The sequence below is a fragment of the Marmota flaviventris genome, chromosome 18 (assembly GCF_047511675.1).
Source record: "Marmota flaviventris isolate mMarFla1 chromosome 18, mMarFla1.hap1, whole genome shotgun sequence".
Lineage (NCBI taxonomy): Eukaryota > Metazoa > Chordata > Mammalia > Rodentia > Sciuridae > Marmota > Marmota flaviventris.
The window spans coordinates 465,500-485,836 of NC_092515.1; the positions used below are offsets into that span (position 1 = coordinate 465,500).

Below are 20,337 nucleotides of genomic sequence, written 5' to 3' on the forward strand. Positions count from 1 at the left end.
GGCCGTGTCCCAACCACGGTGCTCTGCGTCTCTAGTGATGTTTTACCCTCATGTTCCCCTTTTGTTTAGTGTTTCTATAGTAGAGATTTGATAATAAAATTCAAGAAAATCCTAAGCAAAAAGAAATGAAGTCACTGTCTCCTTTGTCCTGAAGCATTGCTGTTAACACGAGTTGAGCTCAGATCACTGGGAATAGGAAGAAATCTGGGTTGAGTTTGGAACTGCTGCATCTTCTGGGATCTGGGTTTCCTAGCACTTGGCCCTGGCAGCTCTGAGGGTGATGGGGCAGTGGGCCTGGGGCACTCCCTGGAGGGCGGTCTGCCCTCCCTGGACCTGTGCACGCCAGGGCGTTTCCCAGGGTCTCAGTGTTCGGTGTGTGCCTCTTTTAATCTTTAGGTGAAAAGAACACTCGACTGAGGGAGGTCAGGAGTGAAGGGAAACCTCGCCAGTCCACCCAGAGTGAGGGGAAGGGGCAGGAGGGAGCCAAGAACTTGGGCCAAGGACCCTTCCTGGGTAGGTGTCAGCGCTGCACAAGGGCCATCTCGTCCCGGGGAGTCAGGACTCCCAGGACGTCCTGCGACATGGCCGCACTCTGTGGAGAGGCTGTGTTCACTGTCCGACCACAGGTGTGACTGTGACGTCCCCTGGCCCACAGGGCCTGTTGCACTGGTGGCCATGCTAGGCGTCTTGCTGGACTCACAGAGTCGATGGTTTATCCTGTGGCCTTCAGAGGCAGAGGCCCTAGGAGAGGTGGGGTCAGCAGGTCTCTGTGGCAGAGCACGTGTCCAGAGCTGTCCTGAGTGTGATGAGATCGGACCCCAGCAGCGGGTCTGGACTCCCAGGGATCCCACAGTGTACCCTGGCAACCTACCTGGGGACCTTGTCCCAGCCTTATGACCTTTAAAATGTGTTTGAGAGGCCTCCTGTGGCTCAGCCCCTTCAGGAGTCAGGTGAAATCCCTCACAGCTGCACACTGCCCCGGAGCGCAGTGCTGTTAGTGCGCGTGTGTCCAGGACTCCAGGACCCCTCCGTGGCTGGGTCCGACCTGCCTGCCCCTCGGCCATGTCCCTTTCACCACGCCCTCCCCTCCCTAACTCTGAAACCCGACAGACCCAGTCCCCTCCAGCCATCACGTCCCCCTTCGCCTTCCTGCTGTGGGTCCCCCTGGACACTCCCTTGCACACTGGCTTCTTGCTCTTCCCCCTTGTCACCCGCTGCCTCCAGATGGCTCTAACCCTCAGCCAGTCCTCACTGTCAGGCGCTCCCAGCTCCTGCCCTGCAGCCTCGGTGCCTTCCCCCGCAGCACCCTTGACCCTGACCTTCATGTCCTGAGCTCTCTGCAGGCTCCGTGCCCGCCCTCCACAGCCAGGGGCTCCCTCCCGAGGACTGGCCTGCAGTGTGGTTCCGGAGCCCCTTGGCTGGGGAGCCCCTCGGCCAGCGATGTGTGCTGCCTGCTTCCCTGACAGAGCGCTCTTGTCGGCTGGCTTTGCTGCTGTGACTAGAAGACTGACAGGACGACTTTAGAGGAGGAAGTCTATGTGGGGGCTCATGGCTTCACAGGTCTCAGCCACAGAGAGCAGGCTGGGCTGGGGGTGCGCTGGCACCCGAGTCTCACTTGTAACTCTCCCTCCAGCCCTGTCCTGGCCGCTGCTTCCCCTACATGGCCACGCCACCCAGAGAAACACCTTGACAGGAGAGTGGCTCCCGGAGACAGGCAGTGCTCGTCCCCCTTCAACCACCAGGAGAGGGGCGGAGTGCCCACAGGGGCGGGCATTGTGTGAGGCATGGGCCTCCCGCAGGGAGGCAAGGTAGGAGCCGTCTCAGGGAAAGACTACCTGATCAGAGGCCACCAGCCTGCAGGTGTCCACGTTTGGTCTCATGAACCGTTAGCTAAAGGACGTGTCCACCCTGAAAGAGCAAGTGCTGCGGCCTGGACCCACCGTTGGCTAACCCCCTGCACGTGCCTGTGCTGACCAGGGTGTAGTCGAGCACAGCTGTAGCTAGGCTGAGGGGCCTGTCCAGCCCTTCAGCCTCCCTGGAGGCCCAGCATGCCCTGGGATTGAGGGCCATTCCCAGGAGGCAGAGGGGAGGAACAGTTACCCCAAAGCACAGCCACAAAGCAGCTGCTTGTCAGGAAGGAGACGCCTGTTCTGGTGGACATGGAAGTGCCGGGAGCAGCCTCTGGGCAGTTTCCTCATCAGTCCCACCGGGCCCACAGGCCTGTCGGTTTCCAACACTCCCTAGCCATTGGAAGCTTCGGGGCGTTATTTACAACTGACCACACCCTGGACTCACCCAGGTGCTGAAGCAGGGGGTCCTTCAGTTTGGGCCTGTGCATTGCATCTTATGAAGGTTCTCCAAGGCTTTGGATACTGTGGTGGTGGACTTCCAAAATGGTCTTCAAGAATTCTGCCCCTGGTGTGCAGGCAGGCCTCTCGCATGTGGGAGGCCTGCGGCCGTGATGCGTTTTGTGTCTGTGGCTGTGCCTTGTGATGTGATGAGTGATGTAATTAAAGTCCCAAGCCACTTGTCTGTGGATTAATGAGAAGGGAGACCATTTGAGTGGGACTGACCTAATCAACTGAGTCCTCAAACAGGGCAGGTCTTGCTGAGGTACAATTTCAAAGTCTGGGAGGGATCTTCCTGCTGACCTTGAGGAAGGAAGCACCACCTGGGGATTGTGGAGGTGCTCTCCTGGCTGGAAACAGGATGGATGCAAATGCTGAGAGCAGTTCTCACCTGGCAGCTAGCAGGAAAGTGGGACCTCCGTCCTGAGAGCCAGGCACTGAGCTCTGCCAACAGGGCCCGCCCAGCTTCCAAAGACCCCAGTCTCAGCAAACACGTCAGTGTCAGCTGGGAATTGAGACCCCAAGCAGGGATGTAGCTTTGTGTGCCACAGAAACAGGAGCCGGCTACTGGACCTGCTCGCGTGGGGATGTGGGCCTGGCCGTGCACCAGAAGACGGCTTGGAAGCCACTGCCCAGGTGGCTCTCCTCTGTCCACTCTGAAATGAGCTGCTGGTGCAGCGGAACTCTTTGCCTCCCAGTCTGGCCAGTGTTCTGCCTCCTGGAGATGATTCCCGACTCCCAGTTTTGAAGTGAGAGATGGAGGGAGAGACACAGGCTCACGGTGGTCAGCACCCATGGCCACCATGGCATTCTGCCCATGGACGGGCGGTGAACTGTAAAGCCCAGGCTGACCCAGGTCGGGAACAGCCAGGCGCTCTCAGAGCCACAGGGACAATGAGTGAGGCTAGTGACCCTGGGGAAGTGGCTATCCCAAAACAACTTCAAGAGGTGGTGCCTCTGGGGGTCAGCAGGGGCCCATGGGCACTAAAAGGCCAAGTCCATGGAGACAGCAGCACCTATGAGGAATGACAGGGCCTGTGGGGACAGCGCAGGGGCAGCCTGGTCTGGGGGACTGTGAGGGGCAGCAAGAGGGACTCTCGTTCCCACAGGAGTCACTGGGGGCCTGGCCTGCTCAGCACAGGGCAGATGTTGGGAGCAGGGTGGGTGTCGCTGGACACAGCAGCCCTGGCTGGTGTCCCGGGGGTCACTGTGGGGTGTGCTTGAGGCCTGCTGGGAAGGTGCTGTGGCTGGGCTCCCCTAGGGTGGTGGATGGAGGCAGCTCCTCCCCAGGCTCTGAGCCCTGGGGTCGCCTTGTGGCTGCTGGGGAGCGGACCCCTCTGGAGCACAGCCTGTTCAGGGGCCCGGCTGGTTGTTTTTGTCTTTGGTTTTGGATTTTTGGTCGTAGTGATGAAACCCAGGCTGCCCTACCAGTGAGCCATATCCCAGCCCTTTTTATTTTTATTTTATTTTGAGGCAACATCTTGCTAAGTTGTGAGGCTCTGTGGCCTCAGCCTCCCAAGTTGCTGGGAGTACAGGTGGGCACCCGCGCCCAGCCTGGTGGTCTCCTAGGCCATCTTGTTTTCCGTCCCACTTCCAGGTTTTGAGATGGTTCTCTTGGTCTTCCTTAGAGGAACTCTTGGAGGCAGCCGGGAGGACCCTGGTGCCTGAGGCTGGACAGGCATGGAGGTACTTTACTGCGGACGTCCCTGTCCCACAGAATGTCCTTGGGCCTTGGTTCTTCCCAGTGTGGGTGGCTTGCTTTATTTTGTCCCCGCGGTGACCCTGGCAGGTGGGGTCTGTTTCTTCCTCCTATTTTTTGGGCGTAGAGGGATCAAGCCATGTGGACCAGGACGCGACCCAGCGTTGGGCCGTAGGGCACCTGGCTGGTGGCCATGCCTCTCCGACTCCCGCTCCCGGCCCTCAGGAGGCCAGGACCGGTCCTGATCCCCTGCCTCGCGGTGGCTGGTGGGTTCTGTGAAGGAATCTCGCTGCCGTGACTCGCGCTGACCTCACACTGGTGGCTCTGTGCCATCACTGGGCATTCTGGGGGGAGCAGAGCTCCTTCCTCAGACCCCGCTGGCGAGGCCCTGCTGGCCTGGAAGGCTTCCGTTCGCCCCTCTGGCCGGCTGGCTGTCGCAGTGATGGACGCTGGGGGATCTCTGGTGCTTCTGCTGCGGGTCTCGCTGGGCTGCCCGCCTCTCTTGTGCTTGCCTCAGGCAGACGGGGTCCCTGACCATGGAAGCACCACTGACCTGACAGGTGGGTGTCCAGGGGAGGTTCAGGGGAGGCCGGGCGGGGGGTGGCTGGTGCCCGCCTTTCACGGCCACAGGCCCTCTCCCCAGGCCATGAGGAGCCCCAGCGGCTCAGCAACCTCTCGGAGATGCTGGCGCAGGGCTACAGCATCATTCCTTCTGGAACTCGCGCGACCTTCTCCCCTGCTCCAGGTGCGTCTGCCGTGCTCGCTCGTGGGGCGGGTGTGCCGGGTGCTGCTCCCACAGATCTGTGCGTGCCCCCAGACAGGCACCCTGGGAAGCCAGCCTGCTCTCGCCTGAGGGACGGTGCTGGCCTCCGGTGGGCCCACTTCAGAAGCCACCAGGGAAGCCCACTCCCCCCAGACCACAGGGAAGGGCTGACTTCCATCACAGCTTGGTCCTTCACTGCCACTTGTCTTTCTGTGTCACTGTCCCCTCCCCTAAATGGGAATTAAACCCAGGGCACTCTCACACTGAGCTCCATACCCAGCCCTTTTTAGTTTTATTTGAGACAGGGTCTCACTAAGTTGCTGAGGATGGTCTGGAACTTGCGATCTTCCCGCCTCACCTCAGAGTTGCTGGGTCGTAGGCCTGGGCCACATTCCCAGCTTATGCTCTGCTTTTTAACTCGAGAACGGGAAGCTGTCTATCTTAAAACAGCAGAGCCCGCCCTGGCCGTCTGTGAGGGTGGTACTCACCAGCAGTCTGGGTCTGGGCCTGGGAGAGACTGTCTGCACCTCGTCCTAGTGTGCCGCATGTATCGTGTGTGCTGTGTGTCTCAGAAGGGGCTCTGTGCTCACCCACCGGCTCTGGCCCCATCTGTGACACAAGCTCTGGGGCCTACATGTCCCAGCTCACTGCAAAGGTGGACAGCATCCAAACACATGGTTTTCTGGTCGTTTTTCCTCTTTAAAGTGCCAGGGACAGAACCCAGGGCCTGTGCGTGCTGCGCCAGGGCTCCACCACAGAGCTGCACCCAGGCCTGACTAGTGCCCCTGAGAGTCTGGCTCAGGAAAGGAGGCTCTGGGTGCCACCAGCACCTCACAGTGTCTCCTGGGTGTTGGGCCCCCGACCAGCAGCCTTTACATCTAGGGAGGCGGAGACCGTCAGGCTCCCTGTCTGATGCCAAGTCCTGTCCTCACCCTCCCTAGTTGACCTGGAGCCTAACTTTGCCTTTGATCCTCTTCAAAGCCCACACAGAGAGACCTGCTGAGCCCGCCCACAAGTTCACGGTCTCCGGGAGGACTGCAGGTGAGCTGAGGGGCCTAGGAGGGTAGAGGATCCGTTCACACCCGGGGCTGAGCTGGGTGGGCCCCAGGCACTCACCCCGGGGCAGACCACCTCTGGGCAAACTCGAGTGCAGCGTCCCTCAGAGGGTGAGTGGTGAGGGTCCCACCCACAGAGGAGGACACCAGCGCTGGGGTAAGCTCCAGCTCCCTTTGGGTGACACACGAGGTGTGACCACACACACACAGCGGAGCGGCCTTTCCGGCAGCATCTCTTCCTGCAGATTTGTCCCCTGGAGCACACTGAGGGTGACCACTGGGCCCTGGTGCTCCTTCTGCCTCTTGAAGTCTGCCCTTCTCTTCCTTTTTGTGCTCAGGCCTGGCATGACTTGGCTCCTTGCCGTCCCCTCTGCCTTAAATGCACCCCAAGAGGCAGGAAAGAGTAGCCCAGGGTGTAGTGGCTCAGGTTGGATCCTCCCTTCCCAGGAGCGTTGGGGGACTGCTGTCTACCCATTTCTCTCCCTCCTAGAGAGACGACTGCTACCTGTCCTTGGCCCCTTCTCTTAGGAGGGGCAGTTCAGGCCCCCAAGCATCAAAGCATGGGGAAGTGCAGAGAAGGAGAAGCAGTCGGTGTAGCTGTGGTCCCGAACACGCAGGGTCTTCCCAAAGCTCAGGGGTGCGCCTTCCACTCACAGGTTCCCAGCACCGCGCCCAGGCACCTAGTGCCCCCCAGGCGATGGGACCCCACGTTTCATGAGCTTGCACCAGGGATGGCCTGTGGAAATGCTTGCTGCTCCTGGGCTTCAGGGGCGATGGCTCTGCCCGGAGGGCAGGGGTGGTTGTCTAATCAGACCCCGGAAAAGAGCAGCTCCTCCTGGGACCCGAGCACTGCTGGGTTTAGTTTTGTTTTGGTATTGGGGATTGAACCAGGGACACTCCACTGGTGAGCTTCATCCCCAGTCATTTTATTTTTTTATTTTGAGTCAAGGCCTTGCACATACCACCCTCCTCCTCAGCCTCCCCAGTCACGGGGCCCCTTAGCTGCTGATCCTGTGGAGTGCTGCTACCTCCCTTGTGACGAGAAGTGTGTTGAAACCACACTGCCCTGGGTTATGGCCGGAGCCCTGCGGGGGCAGGTCCCAGGACAGTGCTCTCATGGATGGGACTAGTGCCTTAGAAGTCCAGAGAAGGATCTGGCCTCTGATAGGGCAGCCAGGGGCCCCAGTGCCCAGTCCAGAGCTGGGGAAGCACAGCTCTGCTGTCCAGAAGCCAACAGGTTTCTGGTGCTTTGGTACAGTAGGCTGCGCAGGATGCAGTACACGATGCATTCACAGCATCTCATGATCCTGCCTTCCGACCCCATGGCTTCCTCCAGGATGCACCCGCCCTCCTTCCCCATCTGTAGCAAAGCAACTCTGACTCCTCCTCTCCTTGAGCCTGCTCACTTGGGCTTGGTTCTCACACAAGCAGATCCTGCCTCTTCCCTTGTCTCTAATGGCCTCCCGTTGGCCACTTTCAGTCTCATGGCACTGACCATGAAACTGCTGCTCTTCCCTCTGCAGCATTTCGCTGTGAACACATGCAGACATTCAGGAAGCTGTCAGAGCTGCAGAGAACCCTGGGCACCCATGGCTCACCATCTACGGTGGTCACCTGCACTCCCGGTGCCCGGCGGCCAGGTGGTTTGTGTAGCATCAGGCTGCGTTTCCACCTCAGGGCACTTTCGGCTGTCAGAAAACTCTCCATCCTGGTGCTGGACAGCTGGTGCCTCGGAAGGGGCTGCTGCTTCCAGGTTTCTTTAGGCCCCCAGAGTATGTGGATCCCATGGGAATGTCACAACTTTTTAACATGAACAGCAACACTGGAAAAACTACCTCTTAGAAGTTATTACAACAGCCATTTGAGGAAAGTGATTTGTAATGTAGAAAGTTGAAGCTTAGGCAATTTAAGCAGCTTGCGGTATCTACCTGGTAGGTTTGCCTGCAGTGAGATTGCATTCTTCACACTGAAAGGACATCTTTTCTGAGCTGCTGTGATTGAATCTGGAATGACACTGTATATTTTCAACTAACAGAGAGCTAGCTGGGTCTTGAATAAGGATAGCTGCCCTGGATGACTTCAGAACATTGCTTACCATGCATCAAACAGGAGTCAGAATCCTCACAGACTGAAGCAGACTGGCCTTGACCAGATCTGGGATGACTTCAGAGCTGGGATTGAGCAAATGAACACCAGACAAAGCCAAGTCTCAATTCATGGAACTCCACGTATAGCCTCCTGCTGGAGCTGAGATCCATTTGTTTAGAATTTTGATTATCTACTATTTGGATCTTTGAATTATTAGAAATTTTACCTTGTGCTTTCTCTTCCCGGCCCATCCTATATAATAATCACCAACTTTGGAGGAAAAAGAAAATTCTCCATTCTATATCATTGCTGGGACACAAGGTGAAAGAGGCCAAGCATGGGACTGGACATAGACAACTGGCAGGTTTTATAAGTAGCTGAGTAATGTACCTGTTTTAGCAATTGTTTTCTGTTCAACTTGTACAAACAATAATTCCCTAGTAATTGTTTTAAATTTCAGATAATGTAAAGAAGAGCAAAACATCTGAGCTTACAAAGACCAGCCATGGCTTTATAGCACAGACCATAACCCTGAAATCTGACTCTTGGAACAGAGGTTCGTAGAATCCTACCCCAAATTGCCCAGTAATCCCCTTTCATTACAGTACCAGATGACCTGAGGAAATCTAGTCTGATTCATAGAACTAAGCCATTCTCCTTGCAGCTACACGATGACAGGTGAAAAGTACCCATCAATGACAGGTGTTGCTCTAGGGACCAGAATGTCCCCAGATGACAGGGTCTCTATGGGGATCAGGATGTACCCAGATGACAGCCACTGTTCTAGGGATCAGTATATCCCCAGATGACAGATGTCATTATAGAAACCAGTATAACTATTGAGCAAGAGATGACTTTGAGGATTGGAGGTAGATTTAAAAAAAGGCAGGATTGGGATCGTGGCTCAGCGGTAGAGCGCTTGCCTAGCATGTGCGAGGCCCTGGGTTCGATCCTCAGCACCACATAAAAATAAATAAATAAAGGTATTGTGTCCAACTACAACTAAAAAATAAAAAAAAAATATTTAAAAAATAAAAAAAGGCATCAGAGATTGTTGGGAACTAAAATTGTATTTGTTTATACAGCCTGTGCAATATAGCCTTAGTATATTTAAGAAATTAAGAATATATTCTTAAAGGTATTTTTTGTCTTCTATTCTCTTTGTAATAGCAGTGTGATTAACACATGTTAGTTGAGAAATTCAGCTAAAATGAGATTTTTGAGCACTTGTCTTCTTTCCATGTCAGCAGTGATTCCGCACAGACCTGCTCTTGTTCAAGTGATTCTAATCGCGTGTATAGCCTTCAGCGTTGCTCTGGTATGTGGGATCATGGTCTCCTATGTGATACAGTAAGTGCATGTGGAAGAACACCCACCATCCTCAGATGACAACTTCATGAGTGTATCGTTTAGTGTCAAAGGGTGATGATCCTCCTGATGCGCTAAGTTATTATAGTCATTGTACATTTCCAGACCCATGTTTTCAAAATACCAGTCATGTTTAGGTTGGGTCATGATGTAACTCAAAAGGAAAAGAAAAGAAACAATACAACTTAGTATAACAGAAAACTCGGGAAAAGATTGCAGGTATTAAAGTAAAGGCCCATTTTTGAAACTTTTGGAAAGATGCGTGCACATTTGTGAAGAAAGACACATTTCCTGTGGTGGGCTGGCCATGGGAGGGATCTGAAAAACATCAGGCCAGTGTCCTCTGAGTGTGGTGTTCTGGGGTGAGCTTGATACTTTGGAGTCACCCTGGCACAGAAGGAGGAGGTAAATGTGCTCTCTTTTTGTCTGCAAATTTGCTGATGCTGTCCAGGGAAACAGTAGCTTTTGGGGAAGATATTATACCCTCTCAACGTAAGTAAAGCTTGGAATCAGGCTCTTTCAGGTGACATGGTATTTTAAAAATTAGTTATAAAGTGGGGGCTGGGATTGTGACAAGAGCACTTGCCTAGAATGTGTGAGGCACTGAGTTTGATCCTCAGCACCACATAAAAGTAAATAAATAAAATAGAGGTAAAAAATTAGTTGTCAACCGTGATCCCAGCCCATCTGCTGCCCAGAAGGAGGAGCAGCAGATGACCATGACCCTGGCCTGCCTGCAGCATGGTAGGAGCAGAGTGACCCTTGAATCCACATTGATAGAGACGAAGACATTCAGACAATATGAAGAAACAAGGGAAGAAAGTGCCCCACACAAACCAAGCTGATACAATAATAGATTCCATTGACAACACAGTACATGAAATGTCAGAGAAGGAGTTCAGAATGTACAAAATTAAAATGGTCTGCAAAGCAAAAAATGCACCAAGAGAGAAAATACAGGCAATGATTGACTGCTCCTACAAAGAGATAAGAAAGGAATTACAGGTAGCAAGATTGGGAAGAAAAGAGATACTCTGAAAAGAAAACCCAAGCAGAAATCCTTGATATGAAGGAAACAATAAACCAAACAAAAAATTCAACAGAAAGCATCGACAACAGACTAGATCACTTGGAAGATAGAATCTCAGGCAATGAAGACAAATATATAATCTTGAAAATAAAGTTGACCACACAGTGAAGATAGTGAGAAGCCATGAACAGAACCTCCAAGAATCATGAGACAACATGAAAAGACCAAGAATCACCAGGATACAGGAAGGCACAGATACAAACCAAATGAATGTGCAGTTTCTTCAATGAAACGATAGCAGAAAATTTTCTAAACATGATGAATGAATTGATTTCAATCAAACACAAGAGGCTTACAGGATACCAGATGTACAAAATTTCAATGATCCACACCAAGGCATACTATAATAAAAATGCCTAACATACAGAATAAGGAGAGAATTGTAAAAGCTGCAAGAGAAAATGATTAGATTACATATAGGGGAAACCAATTTGGATTGCAGCAGATTTCTCATCCCAGACCATCAAAGCTAAGAGATCCTGGAACAACATATACCAAGCTCTGTAAGAAAATGGATGCCAACCAAGAATCTTATACCCAGCAAAATTAAGCTTCAGATTTGATGACAAAATAAAAACTTCCCACCATAAACAAAAAATAAAAGAATCTACAATGAGAAAGCTGGCACTACAGAATATTCTTGGCAAATAATCCACGAGGAAATGAAAAACAACAATGAAAATCAGCAAAGAGAGGAACTACACTAAAGTAAAATACAATCAAAGGAGAGATCAACTCAAGTTAAAAACCCCAAATACACCAAAATGACTAGGAATACAAACCATGTCTCAATAATAACCCTGGATGTTAATGGCCTAAACCTATCAATTAAAAGACATAGACTGGTAGATTGGATTAAAAAAATCAATCAATATGCTGCCTTCAAGAGGCTCATATCATAGGAAAAGACATCCACAGACTGAAGGTGAAAGGATGGGAAAAAACATATCACTCACACGGGCCACATAAATAGGGGTTTCCATCCTAATATCAGATGAAGTGGACTTCAAACCAAAGTCAAAGGTATGCTGCTTAAGGGAACCATACACCAATAAGACATAACAATCGTAAATACCTATGCCCCAAACAATGGAGCATCTACATATGTCAAACAAACCCTTCTCAATTTCAAGAAGTAAATAGATCACAACACAGTAATATTGGGTGACTTTAACACACCTCTCTCACCACTGAATAGATCTCCCCCCAAACAAAAACCAATCAAAGAAACCATAGAACTCAATAACACAATGATTTAGACTTAACAGACATATATAGAGTATTTCATCCACCATCAAGTGAATACACCTTCTTCTGAATAGCACTTGGTTCCTTCTCTAATATAGACCTTTATATTATGCCACAAAGCAACTCTCAGCAAATAAAAAATAGATATATTACCCTGTATTCTAGCAAATCACAGTGGAATGAAACTAGAAATTAATGATAAAATAAAAAATAGAAGTTACTCCAACACCTGGAGACTAAATATTTTAAATGAGCAATAGATAGCAGAAGATATCAGAGAGGAAATAAAAAAATTCCTAGAGGTAAATGTGAATACTGATACAACATATCAAAATCTCTGGGACACTACAAAGACAGTGCTAAGAGGAAACTTCACTGCATTGAGCTTATTCATCAAAAGAAAAAGTCAACAAATAAATGACCTAAAATTACATCTCAAAGCCTTATTAAAAGAAGAAGAAATCAACACCATAAGAAATAGAAGACAGGAAATAATTAAAATCAGAGCTGAAATCAATGAAAATGAAACAAAAAACATTTTTTTAAAAAAAAAATTGAAAAAATGAAAAGTTGGTTCTTTGAAAAAAATAAATAAAATTGATAAACCCTTAGCCATTCTAATGAAGAGAAGGAGAGAGAAAACTCAAATTACTAAAATTTGTGATGAAAAAGAAAATATCATGATGACACTATTGAAATACAGAGATAATTAGAAATTATTTTGAAAATTTATACTCCAATGAGAGAGAAAATCTCAATGACACAAATTTCTATAAACATATGATCTACCCAAAGTGAATCAGGAGGACATAGGCAATTTAACATTAATTTCAAGCAAGGAAATAGAAGATGCCATCAAAAGCCTACCAACCAAGAAAAGCCCAGGACCAGATGGATTCTCAGACAAGTTCTATAAGATCTTCCAAGAAGAACTAATAACAATACTCCTCAAATTATTCCATGAAATAGAAAAGAAATTCCAAATTCATTCTATGAGGCTAGCGTCACTTTGATACCAAAACCAGACAAAGACACATCAAGGAAAGAAAACTTTAGACGAATATCCCTGATGAACATAGATGCAAAAATTCTCAATAAACTCTGGCAAGAGGCAAACAACAACATATTAGAAAGATTGTGCACCAAAATCAAGTGGGGTTCATCCCAGGGATGCAAGGTTGGTTCAACATATGGAAATCAATAAACATAATCCATCACATCAATAGACTTAAAGACCAGAATCACGATTATCTTAATAAATGCTAAAAAAGCATTCAACAAAATACTGCACCTCTTCATGTTCAAAACACTAGAAAAACTAGGAATAGTAGGATCATACTTCAACACTGTAAAAGCTATCTATGCTAAGCCGAAGGCCAACATCATTTTATTTTTTTTATTAGTTGCTCAAGACAACACAATGATCATGACATCATACATTTGATTCAAATAAGGTATGAATTCTCATTTTTCCACGTGTACAGATTGCAGGGTCACATTGGTCATACATCCATGTGTATACCTACAGCAATCCTAGTGTCACAAACATCATTTTAAATGGAGAAAAATTGAGAGCCTTCTAAAAACTGGGACAAGACAGGGATATTGTCTTTCATCACTTCTGTTCAACATAGTCCTTGAAATTGTAGCCAGAGCCATCAGACAAAAGAAATTAAAGGGATACACATAGGAAAAGAAGAACTCAAACTATAACTCTTTGCTAATGACATGGAATTGATCCAAAAATATTCCATCAGAAAACTTCTAGAACTAATGAATAAATTCAGCAAAGTAGCAGGGTATAAAAATATCCATAAATCAAAGGCATTTCTATACATAAGTGATGAATCCACTGAAAGAGAAATTAGGAAAATCACCTCATTCAAAATAGCCACAGAAAATACAAAATACTTGGAAATCAATCTAACAAAGGAGGTGAAATACCTACACAATAAAAACTACAGAATACTAAAGAAGGAAATTGAAGAAGAACTTAGAAGATGGAAAGATCTCCTGTGCTCTTGGATAGACAGAATATTCAAAATGGCCATAATACCAAAACTGTTATACAGATTTAATGGGATTTATATTAAAATCCCAGTGAAATTCTTCATAGAACTTGAAAAAGCAATCATGAAATTCATCTGGAAAAATAAGAGACCCAGAATAGTTAAAGCAATCCTTAGCAAGAAAAGTAAAGCAGGAAGCATCACTATACCAGACCTTAAACTATACTATAGAGCAATAGTAACAAAAATAGCATGGCATTGGCACTAAAATAGACATGTAGAACAATGGTGCAGAGTAAGAGACAGAGACAAACCCACATGAATACAGTTATCTCGTATTAGACAAAGGCACCAAAAACATACATTGGAGAAAGGAAAGCCTCTTCAACAAATGGTGCTGGAAAAACTGGAAATCCATATGTAGCAAAATGAAATTAAACTTCTGTCTCTTACCATGCATAAAACTGAACTCAAAGTGGACCAAGGATCTAGGAATTACACCAGAGACTCTGCACCTAATAGAAGAAAAAATAGGCTCAAATCTTTATCATGTTGGATTAGTTCTCAACTTCCTTAACAAGAGTCCTAAAGTGCAAGAAATAAAAGCATGAATCAATAAATGGGAGGGATTCTAACTAAAATGCTACTTCTCAGCAGAGGAGACAATCATTGAGGTGTAGAGAGAGCCTACAGTATGGGAGCAAATTCTTACCACACGTACATCAGATAGAGCACTAATCTCCGGGATATATAAAGAACACGAACAACTTAATACCAAAAATAAGAAACAACCCGATCAATAAATGGGCTAAGGAACTGAACAGACACTTGTCAGAAGAAGATGTACAAGTGATCACCAAATGTATGAAAAAGTGTTCAACATCTTTAGCAATTAGAGAAATGCAAATTAAAACTACTCTAAGATTTCATCTCACCCCAGTCAGAATGGCAGTTATCAAGAATACCAGCAATAATAAGTGATGGAGAGGATGTGGGGGGAAAAGGTACTCATACAATGCTGGTGGGACTGCAAATTGGTGCAACCATTTTAGAGAGCAGTGAGGAGATTCCCAGAAAACTTGGAATGAAACCACCATTTGACCTAGTTATCCCATTCCTCAGTCTATACCCAAAGGACTTAAAATCAGCATAGTATAGTGACATAGCCACACCAATGTTTATAGCAGCTGAATTCACAATAGCTAAAATGTGGAACCAACCTAAATATCAATAGATCAATAGACAAAGAAACTGTGATATATATACACAATGTAATATTACTCAGCATTAAAATAGAATAAAATTATGGCATCTGCAGGTAAATGGATGGAGTTGGAGAATATTATGCTAAGCTTAGTAAGCCAATCCCAAAAAACTAAAGGGCAAATGTTTTCTCTAATTAGTGGATGTTGATCTATGATGAGGGTAGCATAGGAAGAATGGAGAAACTTTGGATTGGGCAAAGGAGAGGGTGTAGAGGAGTTATGAAGATAGGAAAGATGGTGGAATGAGATGGATATCATCACCCTAGGTACATGTGTGATTGCACCAATGGTGCATCTTTATACTGTATATAACCAGAGAATTGAAATGTTGCACTCCATTTGTGTACAATGAATTGAAATGCATTCTGCTGTCATGTATAACCAAGTATAACAAATAAAAGATTAAAAAATTAGTTGTAAAGTGACATTGTGCTATTGGCCCAGAGTCTACACTGTGCTTCCTACTCCCAGGAGTTCCACCCACCCATCAGAAACAGCCCCAGAAGTACAAATGTATTTGCTCTTTGAGAATCAGGTGTGAGAACAAGGAACATATTGCCACACATGGAATGTTTTTAAGAAAGCCACTCAAAGACCACTTTGGACTAGGTCAACTGAAGGTAAAATGAGATGGAAAGTAAAATGGGAGGTGCTCCACTAACCAGCATGGAGCCTGCTGTTTGGTTCTGGGTTATCTGAGGTGATAATCTGGGTTGACTTAATGGGTGCAACTGAAATGTGATTAATTACTATGGGAAATACGTTAACAAATCTCAAAAGCTTCTAACTTAGGTCACTAAAACATTGCTGAAGTTCAGTGCTGGATAAAGCACTGACCTACATTTAACCCTGTGACCATCATCATCTGTGCCACCTGTTATGTGCCTCACAAGTTGCCTAGAGTCTGGGGCAGAAGAAAAAACACGTGGTCCAAGAAGCATGCTTTTATGTACTGGTCTATCTCTACTGGTTTCTCTTTCACAGAAGTAGCTTTCGAAAATACTACTGGCAAGTTTACTTTCATTTAAACCAGGAAGGTAAAATTCTAACAAATTCTAGCTTTGTTTTAGATAAAACATTTCAATTTATGTTGTGACTTTCAATTTTTGAATACAATCTCATTTATTTTAGTGTTTGGAAATGAAAAATCACTTAAAATCAGCATTGGGATCCTATCTTCATTTAAGATTTTAATATTTGGCTTATGGTTTTTTTGGGGGTCATTCATTTCAATTTTTGAAAATATTGTGTTAGTATTTATCTTTGTGCCTGGGTGTTTTGGTGCCTCTTAAACTTTGTTCTTGAGGTGAAGGCCTCATTCTACCCAATATCATGATCAACTTTGGTAAAGTTTACCAGTCCAGTTCTTGCCATCCATAGCAAGCTCTGGATGCTCCCACAACCTTTCTCATCATGGTCCCCTTAAAGTAACTTTCATTACCCAAGTCTCACAGAACTGGGAGGGCAATGATGTCAGGAAAAACCAGGAGCCTGTGCCATGGTCCACAGTGAACAGGAACAGCAGCTCCAGGAGCCACTCCAGGACTGGACCACAGGAAGTGACTTCCCTTCAGTAGCCTCAGTTTAAGGGAGGATCAAAAAACTCAGTAAGCAGGATAAGTACTATTTAAAGGCAGTACTTTTAAAATTTAGATTAATGCCAAAAGAATCCACGGTGACCAAAATATCAATATTTTCAATACAGAACCAGTGACGGTGCTGGGCTGAGCCATGTTATGGAGCCTCAGAAAAAGGAAGACTTTTAATACCCACCCGTCTTTGTTCAAAATGTTGTTACTGTGTTTATGATACATTTTTGGCTTTAGTTTTTATTTCATCATGTATTACATTGAATTATGATTTGTCTTGATGGTAGGTTTTCTGTTTGTCTTTACCAACCCCTTAAATTTTGTACCCAATGTGAGTGCCTCATTCACTCCTAGTCCTGGCTTTGATCCACAATTTCGGATTATCAGACTCACTCCTTCCTCCAGAATTTGGCCAGTCATCCCACCCAGAAATCTGAGGTCTTCTCATGATCAGTCTTATTTAATCGCCTGCTTCCTCCTCCATCCCCACTTACCACCTCCTTTGCTGTTAAAATGGTGCATGAGTAAGACAATGATTCATCATGAAAACTGCACCTGAACTCATGTGTTCTTCTCCAGTAGGCTGGTAAAGGCTGAGGAGAAGCAGCAGCTTGCGGTGCTTTATGAAAACATTGAGATACCGTATGAGGAAGTTTCTGAGGATGAGTCCACCAACCTGCTTCCAGAGAACGAGAAGGAGCTGGGGAAGTTCATCCGTTCAGGTAGTGATGGGCTAGTCTGACTACGTGGGTACAAGGTCACACGAAAGCTCGGCCAGCAATTTTTTTAATGGTTTAGTTTGTAAAAGCAAAGATAAGTGGGAGATAGTGGATTCCCTGGTAGGAAAGATGGACACCTGTGTCCATACCCACAGAAGCAACCATTCTCCTCCAGTCCTGGAAGGCGGATGGCTGTGTGGCTGCTTGTTTCCTAATGCATGGTGATCCCAAGGACCCTGGGACAGAGTCCAGGAAGTAACTCTGCAGAACAGAACTTTCCCTTAAGTATAATTGTTTCTATGACGTTGTTCTCATGTTTAGGACACAGTTATGCAGACATTTCTCTTGCCTCAGTCTGCTGTGGAGGTAGGTCCAGGATCACAGAACAGATGCCCCTACCCCCAGGGGTGCCGGCCCACTGTGAAGGGGTGGCCTGAATGCTCCTGCACACTGATCTCTGAAAGTTCTGAGATTCTTGGACACCTGTTACAAACTTGTAGAGGGAACACATGTGATTCTGTCTGATCAAGTCATACTGATACCCACCTCTGGATTCCCTCTAACAATTCCAGACATGGACAGCCCAAAAGAGCCAAAGGGCCCAGGAGCCCTTTTCATAACCTAATAGAAAATATTTTTTCAATATCTTTTTGTTACATTGGATTATGACTTTTACTTGTTCTTTTTAAAAATTAGGCATTTATAAAGTTTTTATATACAAAAGGGAAATGACATTAAAATTAAATAACATTTATCATCTCAAGAAGCCCACTGCTTGTTCCTTCATTTCCCATGTTGCACCCTCAATCCTTTCTTCTCCATTCTCATTCCTCACTTTCTCACATCTCAATAACTTCATCTCTACATTTTAGTTATCAAAGTGAAAAGGAGGGAAAATATTGAAAAGAAGAAATTGAGGGAAGAGCAAAAGTTAATGAAAGAAAAGATAAAGGATGCCATGTATGGTGCAAAAATGGAGAATCTGTGAAAGCAAGTGGGAGATGCAGGGTGCGCTCGCCAGGCTGACAAGACCACATGGCAGCGGTGGCTGAGGACGCAGCAGGACCTGCTCCGAGAGCCCGGAGAAGAGCACTCCAGAGAAAGCAGCATCGGAAGTATGTAACAGAAAATAAATTCCTGTGGTCAGCAACCCTTGCTTCGTAGCTCTGATCATCCATGGACAATTGTAGCTTGATTGGAGAACAGAAGGAATCCAACTGTGTTAAGGGAAAAGGAGAAATTGTCAGGATTTTCTTCTCTTGCTCCTCACAGGTTCAGATAGGGGCACAGATAGTTTCTTTGGGCAGGACCCCACACCATGCTAGCAAAATGCTTTCATTAAACAAAACTTTCTCTTTGACATTTTCTATCAATTCCAGGCATTTATTTGTGACTATTTTACACATGAAGAGACTGAGGTTGCCACAATAAATGACACCAGATTAAGACAGGCATGCCTGTGGATGTCAGCTCTCTGGAGCAGAGTGGCCTGCAGTGCGGAGCCATAGACATAGCCAAATGTAGCAAGCTACAAGCCGGGAGCTGCCAAGGGCTGTGAAAACACAGGAGGCAATATTTAGTCTAAATGGTGCAGTTGCTTTGGAAATGTCTGGCAGTTTCTAGAAAGTTAAACACTGAATTACTGCCTGACCCAACAATTCTACTCCTAGATACACATTCAAGAGAATTGAAAACACCTTCCACACAAAACTTTGCACACAAATATTCATAATGCCATTATTCAGAAGAGCTGAAAGTGGAAACCACCCAAATGTCCACCAACTGATAAATGGATGAACAAAATGCAATCTATCCTTACAATCAGATTTTTTTTTTAGCAATAGAAATGAAGTACTGATGTACACCACAACATAAATGAATTCAGAAAACATCATGCTACGTGTAAGGAGCAAGACACCTACTATACAACTCCTTTTATACACAGAACAGTCAGACCTGCAATTGCAGAAAATGGGTTAGTGGCTACAGAGCTGGGGGAAGGATGAAATAGGATTGATTGCTAATGGGAATGGTATTTATTTTGGGGGTAATGAAAATGTTTCAAGATTTAATAGTGGTAATGGCTGTTCAACCTTGTGAATATGCTGAAAACCACTGAGTTGCACTTGTGTCTTTGTGTGTATGTATGCTGGAAATTGAACCAGGTCCTTGTACATGCTCTATCACTGAGCTTGACTTTCAGAACCCAAAAGTGTACACTTTAAAAGAGAATTGCATGGTATATTAATTAAGTCTCAAACGAGCTATTAACAAAAAAGATTTAGTCTAACTTGAGGATGAGCTGAAGACAGACCAGTCTCCTGACTTTTGCTTTCAATTTCCATATTTCCTAAACTTGAAAAATTATAAAAGACAATGTGACACAGGAACAGGGGTGCTGTGTAGTAGAGGCTGGGGCAGTCTAAAGAACCTTTCAGGGCTGGGGATATAGCTCAGTTGGTAGGGTGCTTGCCTTGTAGGCAGAAGGCTCTGGGTTCGACCTCCAGCACTGCCAAAACAAAAACCCCCAAACAACTTTCCAGCCAATAGTTTGAAGCTGCATGTGGGGTATAGTGAGGGAAAGAAAGAACCACATATGGGACAGATGTTCCAGTTGATAGCAGGATGACATAGCAGCCAGGGAGCTGCCTTGATTCACAACTCTCAGGGCCTGGGGGCCTTCAGTGTTCCCAAAGACATCCTTATCTCTGCCCAGCTATCCTTAGACAAAATCCTAACTCAGGGAGGCACTAACGTGAAGTCACTTGCCTTAGTCTGGTTGGCTTTCCTTAACAAGTATCTTAGTTTGGGTGGCTTAAAGGGAAAAAACACATTTATGTCGCATAGTTCTGGCAGCTGAAGTTCAAGATCAGGGTGCTAGCATGGTTGGCTTCTGGTGAGGGATCTTTGAGATGGAAAGGGAGAGAAAATCCTGGCTTTTGTGAGGTTGTAAGTAAGGGTACTAATCCTACTCACCAGGGCTCCACCCTCATGACCTAATTACCTCCCAACATCTCCATTTTCAAATACCATCACAGAGAATCAGAGCTTCAACGTATGAATTTGGGTGGACACATTCAGTCTACAGCAACTGCT

The 20,337-nt window shown here is 46.6% G+C and overlaps 1 protein-coding gene across 1 annotated transcript; it reads left to right on the forward strand.

Annotated features, from left to right (window-relative positions):
* The first annotated feature begins 4,489 nt into the window (after positions 1-4,489).
* C18H19orf18 (chromosome 18 C19orf18 homolog) lies at positions 4,490-18,229 on the forward strand. The gene is made up of 6 exons (XM_027921210.2): positions 4,490-4,607; positions 4,691-4,792; positions 7,389-7,505; positions 9,201-9,303; positions 17,102-17,244; positions 18,114-18,229. Exons 1-6 carry the CDS (start codon positions 4,490-4,492, stop codon positions 18,227-18,229), a joined length of 699 nt encoding a protein of 232 aa, XP_027777011.2.
* Positions 18,230-20,337: the final 2,108 nt, after the last annotated feature.